Source organism: Haematobia irritans, chromosome 2, assembly GCF_050003625.1.
Source record: "Haematobia irritans isolate KBUSLIRL chromosome 2, ASM5000362v1, whole genome shotgun sequence".
NCBI classification, from domain to species: Eukaryota; Metazoa; Arthropoda; class Insecta; order Diptera; family Muscidae; genus Haematobia; species Haematobia irritans.
This window is the reverse complement of record NC_134398.1, coordinates 48,590,523-48,600,089: the sequence shown is the minus strand read 5'-3', so window position 1 is coordinate 48,600,089 and position 9,567 is coordinate 48,590,523. Positions and strand designations below refer to the sequence as shown.

At 38.7% G+C, this 9,567-nt stretch overlaps 1 protein-coding gene across 1 annotated transcript; it reads right to left on the bottom strand.

The window, feature by feature from the left end:
* Nucleotides 1-803: 803 nt before the first annotated feature.
* Nucleotides 804-6,159, bottom strand: LOC142224554 (uncharacterized). The gene is made up of 4 exons (XM_075294339.1): nucleotides 5,250-6,159; nucleotides 1,357-4,665; nucleotides 897-1,309; nucleotides 804-818 (listed from the first exon to the last, which is right to left on the bottom strand). Exons 1-4 carry the CDS (start codon nucleotides 6,157-6,159, stop codon nucleotides 804-806), a joined length of 4,647 nt encoding a protein of 1,548 aa, XP_075150454.1.
* Nucleotides 6,160-9,567: the final 3,408 nt, after the last annotated feature.

The window sequence follows — 9,567 nt, the reverse complement described above, 5'->3', positions numbered from 1 at the left end:
GATTAGCCATCCTAAGGATGAATTCTGGGCCATTAAATTTCCGTCGATGTTAGGTATTATTCCACCCAACATTATCCTGGGGTATAGGTCAGCGCCTAGTACCATAGAAATGACCTTACTCTCGTGAAACTCCGAATCCGCCATTATCAAATTTACGAATTTTTCCTTAGAAGGCTTCGGTAGAGTTTTGGCTGGTGTTTTCATTTCGATGCGGTTGTCAACGCGCATAAGAGAAGTAATCTTAAGTTGACGATCTGAAATAGAGCGAAAAGTTACTTGGCACATGAGTGAGTCTCCAACACGATCAATTGCGATTCCAATCTTTTCTACAATTTTCTTCGATACACGACTAATTGAAGAGCCAGTGTCAATAAGAATTCTTATAGGATGTAACCGACCTCCATGAACAATCTTTACTATGGCAGTGGGCAAAATGGTAATGGCTTGTGGTTGAAAGGTTGCAGCCATGGCGGATGCCGCTGGAGTGTCGATTACCTTGTTGTCGTGCTCTATATGGGGGTTTCGGTGCAGTAAAGTATGATGACGTCGACGACATATATGACAACCTGACTTAGTAAAGCACCCGGCTTTGGAGTGGCGGTGAGCTAAGCAATTAATGCAGTAGTTAAATCTTTCTACGGCTCGTTGCCTCTTTTTTGAGTCCATCGACAGAAACTTTTTGCATAGTCGCAACGGATGGTGCTTGGAACAAATTCGGCATTGAAAACGCTTGTTTTGACGTCTAACATTCGGTTGATGGCTGTCGGGACGATTTTTTACAATTCGTGGCATTTGAATGAATATTAGTAAGCAAATATCTGAAAGTAAATTATAATAAAATAATGAGCTAAGGGAATAAACGGACGTTACTGAGTTGGAAGAACAACGAGCTTTACAATAGGTCGCGTTAAAACTCCCCTCGGGGTGTATATCTCAGCAACTCTAATTCGATTATCCTTTCCTGGGAAGAGTCGAGTTACCCGACCGATTCTCCATTCATTTGGTGATGTATTTTCGTCGCGGATTACTACTATCGAATCGATTTCAATATTATTTTCAGGATTTTTCCACTTATTACGTTTGTGAAGCTCCTTTAAATATTCGGATTTCCATCTCTGGACGAAATTATGATGTAAGACCTTAACGCGTTGCCATCGATTAACCACTGATTCAATGCGATCATCGGATATAGTTTCAGGAGGAGCTAGTATAGAATGCCCGGTAAGGAAGTGTCCTGGTGTTAATGGGTTTAAATCCCCAGGATTTTCAGACATGGTTGAAATGGGTCTAGAGTTTAGACATGCTTCAACTTTGGTAGAAGTGTACAAAACTCTTCGAATGAGTATTTAAAGTTACCTGACACTTTGCGGAAATGAGTTTTAAAACTCTTAACCCCTGCCTCCCACAAACCTCCCATGTGTGGGGCGCCAGGCGGGATGAAGTGCCAGGACACATTTTGATGAACGAATTGAGAAACAATACTTGCTTGCGATGCTTCAAGGAAATCTCTGGCTATTTGTCTTGAGGCCCCAACGAAATTCGTGCCGTTATCGGAGTATATGTGACGTGGACAACCTCTTCGTGATATGAACCTCTGGAAAGCCGCGATAAAGGACGAAGTGGATAAGGAGGAAGTCAATTCTAAGTGAATCGCTTTGGTAGCAAAACACACGAACAGGCAAACATAGCCTTTTGTAAGTTTGCAGCCTCTTCCAACAAAACTTTTGATGTCAAAAGGGCCTGCAAAATCGATACCAGTCGAATAGAAAGGCCAATGGAACGTGGTTCTTTCGGGAGGCAAAGCGGACATAATTTGCGAAAGCGTTTTCTTTTTATGGAGGACACATGTTTTACAATTATGAATTACCAATTTCACAAGGTTTCTCAATCGTGGAACCCAAAACTGCATTCGAATTAGATTCATGACCAGCTGGTTACCTCCGTGCAATGAGAGAATGTGAGTAAATTCAACGAGGAGTTTTGTGAGATTCGCATTGTAGGGCAGAATAATCGGATGTCTTTCATCATAATTAAGAGAAGGTGAATAAACCAATCTACCCATAGAGCGAATAATATTATTTCGATCAAGGAAGGGATTCAGATTAAGAATGGATGATGTCTTTGGCACGTCGCACTTGTTACATAATGCTTTATATACCGTAGGATAATATCTCCTTTGAGAAATCGTAATAAGACGATTTTTGACATAAATTACCTCAGATGCGGACAGTAAGGTTGATGTATATTGGGACGATTCATATTTTTTATTCGATTTGTGGATGAACCTAAAAACATAACACATAACTCGAACTGCACGTCCATAGGATGAAAATCTTTCTAAGATATCTTGAGTTTCTTGGACGCTAGCCACGTTAACGCGTAGAGGTTTTCTTTCGAGATCAGTATCGGGGATGAAAGTGGTACTAGGAGGCCAAAACTTTTTCGGTTGTCCAAGCCATTCCGGGCCATGCCACCATAACCGACTATTAATGAGTTCTTGGGTGTAAACGCCACGACTTGCTAAGTCGGCAGGATTAGATGATGTATCAACATGAAACCACTTGTCTGTCCCTATCTTGTTTGCGATAATGGAAACGCGATTGGCTACAAATACTTTCCATTGACATGGCGGTTTCTGTAGCCACGCAAGTACAATGGTTGAATCGGTCCATTTGTAAAGTTCGGCATTGGGAATATTCATGAAAGGAATAATGGAATCGGCAGTCTCAGCCAAATGGGTTGCTCCACAAAGCTCAAGTTTGGGAATAGAAATCGTTTTCACTGGAGAGACACGGGATTTTGACGTTAACAAATTAACAATGATCAAATCATTATCTAAATGCACTCGGACATATATGGCTGTGGCATATGCGTTCTCTGACGCATCGCAAAATGCATGGAATTCTATTTGACAGGTTGGAGAATATGAGACCCACCGTGGCAACTGTATGCTATCGATCTTGGAATAACTTTCTCGGAACTTCATCCAGTCACGTAGACAATCAGATGAAATACTTTCATCCCAATTCACGCCAGAGAGCCATACTTTGCGCATGAATATTTTCGCCACAACCACAATGGGCGCTAACCACCCAGCTGGGTCGAATATCTTGGCGATATCCGCAAGAACCTGTCGCTTAGTATATTGAGTCCTTTGCGACAACATATGTGTAGTGAATATAAAATGATCGGACTTTGCGTTCCATCGCACTCCTAATGTCTTCGTCTGACTACTATCATCGAAGCTTAGGAAATCTTCGGTCAATAAATGTTGTCTTGGCAAATCCCCTAGGATTTCGGAAGAATTGGATGTCCACTTCCGAAGTGGAAAACATCCGGAATGGAGTGCTGAGATCAGCTGTTGTTTGGCAAGCAAAGCCGACTCTATGTCATGACTACCGGTGATTACATCGTCAACATACATGTCATTTTCAATGATTTGGCTGGCTAAAGGAAACTTGTCCCTGGAATCAATGGCAAGTTGCAACAAAGTCCTAATGGCCAAGTATGGTGCTGCATTTATGCCAAAAGTCACCGTTTTTAATTCGAAGTCTTGAATTTGGTCGGAAGGGTCTGAACGAAAAACAATGCGCTGAAAGGGTGTGTGTTTTGGATTGACCCTTATTTGCCTGTACATTTTTTCGATGTCGGCACTAAAGACATAACGATAAAAACGCCATCTCAATAAAAGAGTAGTTATGTCCCTTTGGAGAACAGGCCCAGGATAAAGTACATCGTTTAAGGACTTACCCGAGGAGCTAGGGCACGATGCATTAAATACCACTCTAACCTTAGTTGTGGTACTTTCTGGTTTCATAACACAATGGTGTGGAAGATAGTAGTGTTGAAAAAGTTCGTCTGTGGCTGGAGAAGGAACTCTTTCCATGTGAAAAAGCTCCAGATATTCTTTGATAACAGAGTCATACCGTACTTTTAATTCGGAATTCTTCAAAAGACGGTTTTCATTTTTGAGAAATTGTGCATGGGCAATGTCTCTAGATTGCCCCAAAGAAATGGATATGTCCAAAAACGACTCTTTAAATGGCAGTGATACTATATATCTACCATCACTATCTCGAATAGTGGTATCGGAAAACAATTTCTCACAATACTCATCAGAAGACGATGGAAGGGGATCTTGCGGAATATTTTCCACCTCCCAAAAACGTTTAATCTGTTTCTCAAGACTAGTTTCTGTGAGGTACGATACTAAGGTGGAATAAGATGACATATTCAATTTGCATTGGACAGGCCCAGTGACAATCCACCCGAATATAGTCTCTTGGGCTATTAGGGAGCCGCAAATATTACGCTTCACATTGTCGAGTAAAATTCTATTAAAAACATCGGCTCCGATCAGAAGATCGATCCGAGAGCTTTCATAAAATCTTGGATCGGCCAGCTGGAAATTTGGAAAATGTTCCAGTATATCAGGCGAAATTGAGCTGCTAGGTAGATTTCCGGATAACCCAGGAACTACCAACGCTTTAATTCCCAACTCTAGGTTGGAATCGAATCTTGGGCTAATGGAACACGAAGCAAGTTTTCGGGCATTGGCAGAAGTGACCCCATTTAAACCCGAAATTTCAGCCTCGATTGGTTGAAAGGGTAGCTTGAGGAGGTCAAAAACCCTTTGCGAAATAAATGTCCCTTGAGAGCCAGAATCTATCAAGGCTCGAACGAGGTATTCTAGCCCTAAGTATTTGATCTTTACCACAGCTGTGCCCAAGAGAATATTTTGCGCATGTGCAGCGAAGCACGATTGTACATTACGTGCAGAGGTGGTAATTCAGCCAAATGATTCGATTCTATTTGGATGTGGGGCTGTGTGGACTGTAATGTGCTAGGAGGATGAACCAGATCATTTTGCGTGGTACTATCACCTCTGTGTAAAAGAGAATGGTGCCTCTTGCGACAAAAGCGGCAGCTATAGGAACTATTGCACTTTTTAATAGAATGACCACGAGAAAAACAATTTATACACAGGTTAAGGCTTCGGATGCAAGTAAATCTCTCGTCGACAGACATTCCAAGAAACTTTGGACACTTTCTTATTGGATGGAGATCATTCGGACACAAATTGCAAGTAATGTTAGTAGGAGAGGCGGAAGAGACTTTAGCATGGTTGCTATTAATTCTCTTGGATATGGAGGAGTTGGGGTTTCTCGAAGTAGGGTGTGACAGCGTAGATTTCTTCATATTATGTTGGAGGTTAATTTCTGTAACCGTCTCTAATGTTTGAAACCTACTGGACAAAAATTCATTTAGAGCCGACCATTTCGGAATGTCTTTTTTGTTTTGAACCGATTGTTCCCATAATGACAGAGTGGTTCGAGGGAGCTTTGTGGAGCAAATATAGATGAATATCGCGTCCCAACTCGATATATCTACGTCATACAATTTCAAGGAGGAAATGCATGAATTCATGTCACGCTGAAGGCATTTTATCTCCTCGCTTGATTCGGAACCAACTGGTAACAGATTAAAGAGAATACGCAATTGACTGTGTACCAGTAAACGCTTGTTTTCGAATCTTTCCACTAGGTTTCTCCAGGCGATATCAAACCCACTATTCGTTAAAGGACACTTGTTGACAATATCAAAAGCTTCACCTTGCGTTTTATTACGCAAATGAAATAATTTTTGAACTTTCGAGTGGCTTGAATTCTGAACATAGATGGCTGAGAACATGTCTCTGAAAGATGGCCAAGATTGATAATCGCCTTTAAAGGACTCGGTATCACAAGGCGGCAAATGAAAATTGTTACGTGGAGATGTAGGCTGTGAGGAAGTTTCAGCTACCGATCGGGTGTGAATGTCCGAACTTAATCTGGCGACCAGTCTAACGTACGTCTCATAAGAGGCATGAAAACGAGCATTGATGCTATCAAGTTCTGAGCCCTCTTCCTCAGAATCTGAGCTTGTGTCCTTATCTTTGGTTTCGCGCGTTTTCCGAGCCTGACTGGCATTTGAAGTTCTGTCTAGTTCGTCGATACATTTCTCATATAAAGACTTGATCGTAGTCCATGTGGCTTTTAGTTCATCCCTATGAACCTCAAGGGCAAAGATACTCGAGTCGGCTATGACTTGATCAGTCAGTTCTTGCTCGAAATTAACCAACTTATCGTTGGACCGAATAAATCTTTCTAAAGCAGTCATTGTCAACAAAAAGAGAATTTCCAAGTTGGAAAACGAAAATGAATTCAGAAATTAATCGTACCCTCTAAACTTTGGGAGATGACAAATGCGCTTCTTGATAGAAATGTTCAAATATTGCGTGGTTATAGCCTCAAAGAAAAACAAAATTACGTGGCGGATAATGTAAAAACAAAATTATGTATTGCGTTTCCTTTCGTTAATTGTAGGGTGAGTTCTAATTCATATATGCCTTATAAATGACCCCTCAGGATACCAATGTATATGAGACACCAATGTATACAGAAATATCAATCCTTCGAAATATTGGCAAGTTAAGGGTAAAAATATATGAGAAATTCGGTAAACTAATAAAATAATAAATTGGACTACTATTAACAACAAAGAGTTTGTAAACTTTTGTCTGCCAGTGTTGCACTACGAACTTAAGAACTGAGTGTTGATACACAGAGTTTTTTGTTTTGTTTAAAACTTGAATGCTCAATAAAAGCTTGAACGCTTAATGAGAATGGGTAAAAAAGATGATTTTTTTTTTTTTCACTTCAGGAATTATGTTTGCAAGTTTTGTAAAATGTGATTTATTTAATATAATTTTCTTGCATCGGTTAACAACGAGTAAAATGAACGAGCAGGAACGGTGGAATTGGAATCTATTGCTGAACCGAAAGTAGAAAAAGAAAAATTGAAAGAGAGTTGGATGCTTCTTCTTCTACGGCAAAAAATGTATAAAATTTACGAAAAACGAAATGTCGCTAAACATTTGAATATACGGTTATTATAATTTTTTGTTTTTGGTTTTTTTTTTTTTTTTTAAACCAAGATTCTGCAAAGTTTTACTTATGCAATTTTACTTTCAATGTTTTCTATCGCAATAGAAATTAACTCGCCGATGAATATTTCACCGAGTTCGTATAATAATAGGTTTACAAAAAGGTATCATGAGAAAGAGAAAATTGGAATGTTAGTTTCTCTCGGGAAGATATTGTTATATTGGAATTATCACACTTATTTACAGATCTTCTTTGGTAAATTTGTTGCTCAGGCGAATTTAAGAAAAAAAATATGTAATCAAAGAATAGAAATGTAAAAAGTACATACCAACAAATGCTCGGACAAGATGAAATAAGAAAAATAACGGATAATCCACAATATGCGAATTCGTAGAAGTACATATATGTGTACTCATGAATTTCACCAAGTATTACGTAAAAAATATAATTACGTACATAATACGTGTCTCCCACACCTTTAGGTTATGTGCCAAACTTTTATTTTAGATTTTGTTGTAGATGAACATATCACACTTTCTCTACCCTTTCTTTCTCTAAAGAAATAAATTTCGTAATCTTCACATGAACATATAAAATCTGACACTCTACCAAAAATCCGAAATAAATCGGTACCACTTTTCAGCACTAGGTCGAGACGAACACAATTAGAAATTACTCGAAAATAATATATTTTCAGTCGAAATTTTTAATTTTATTTCTGCGCTAACTTCGCTCTTTTTACGTTGCAAACGGACTGGCAGAATGGACAAACGAGTTTCTTAATTCGTGTTTAATTAGTCTCTCCGGTCACACGCACTAGTTCTGTCAATTGATTGATTTAGACTAAACTTGTTTTGAACGAATACATACCATAAACCAAAATGGAATGCAAACCTGGAATAACCTGGAAACAGAGATGATCCAAGAATGAAGTATCAGGAGTGGATGATTCCTTTACCAGAATTAGTGATGCTCTTCGACTCTCAGTATCCGGTTCGTTAGGACCAAAAAATGATTAGATGAGGAATCTTCCTGAATGGTACCAGTAGGGAATAGGAATTTATATGCCAAAATGAAATATCACCTCGTAGCTCCAAATTTATTCCTCGGGAAAAAACAACAAAAGACCAAAGGAAAAGGTTTGCAGATGTAACGAGACCAACCGGAGAAAATAAATATTACCAAAGTGAACTCTTTCGTTGTTGAAAAGCAAGTGGACATTTATTTGGTTCATTACTTATCACCTAATATCAATATCGTAATAAATTGAGTAGAATTCATGGCTTAACGAAAAAACTAAAAACGACATCTGTATTTCAAAGATATTATATTTTAGTATAAATTTTGTAGGGATGTCGGTTTAAACATGCACTAACTTATAATATCCTTTTCTACAGTGTGGCGCAGGGTATAAGAATTACTTTCCAAAATCGTGAACGGACGGTAATAAAATGAAACGGAAACGTAAACGAATAATCAAAAATGAATGTTCACGTTATCGTTAGACGTTCTTATGGCAAGTGCGTCGGTTGTGCAATGTGCTAAGGTGACTGTAAACGCGTATGGGGCAGACAATTCAGGTTCGTAAAATTTACGACACAGTCTGTTCTCCGTTTGGCACCACATCGCCGTTCATAATTTTTTCTATAGTTGGTGATAATTTTGTCATTCTGTTTGTAGCACATCGAAATATCGATTTTTGACTATATAAAGTCAGAAAGAAATTTTAAAACGATAACCATGTCCGTCTCTCTTTCTCTTTGCAGTCACGCTACAGCCTTCAATAATCATGCAATCTTGCTGAAATTATGCACAGATGAGCTATATCAGCCCCATACAAACCGATACCCAATTTGGGGTCTTAAGCATCTAGACACCACAATTTGTATCCGATTTACCTGAAATAAGAAATCTAGAGATATTTTAGAGCTCCGAAGATTGTGTGTATCGATCTATTTTTCGGTATAGGTCCATAACAGTTTTATAGGTCCATAAACAAGTGGGTCTATAATGCTATAATCCAAGTTTAGATAACGCCCCATATAAACCGAACTCTCGATTTGATTTCTTATACACGCAAAAAAACCATTCTTTCCTCCCAAACGAAAGGAAGTGTATTTGAAAAAAAAGTATATATTTTTGTGATAAACGTTTATTCTTTTCCAGGATGTAAAAACAATTTCATAAAGACTAACTCAAAAAAAAAATACATTTTTTTCTGGCTAATTTCATTTTCCCTCACATCTTTCTCACTTCCTCGAGGTTTTTTAGTTCTTAGCACCTTTTTCTGTAATACAAACAATGTAGAAGAAATTATACGATTTTATAAATTTTTAAATTTTTTTTTTACCTTTCGCCTGGACGGAGAATCGAACCGCGAACCATGCTATTTGTAAGCCAACACACTACCCACTGAGCTATGAAGCCGTTATTGTCATCAATTACCCATATAAGTTATATTTATTTAGCATAGCTTGCGGCGCCCACGAGCCGATTAAACAAACTTTATTCAACAGAAAAATACATTAAGTTGGGCATCGTGGATCAGTGGTTGATACGTCCGACTTACATGCCAAGGGTCGTGGGTTCGATCCCTGCTTCGACCACAGTTTTTTCTTTTTTTATACCCTCCACCATAGGA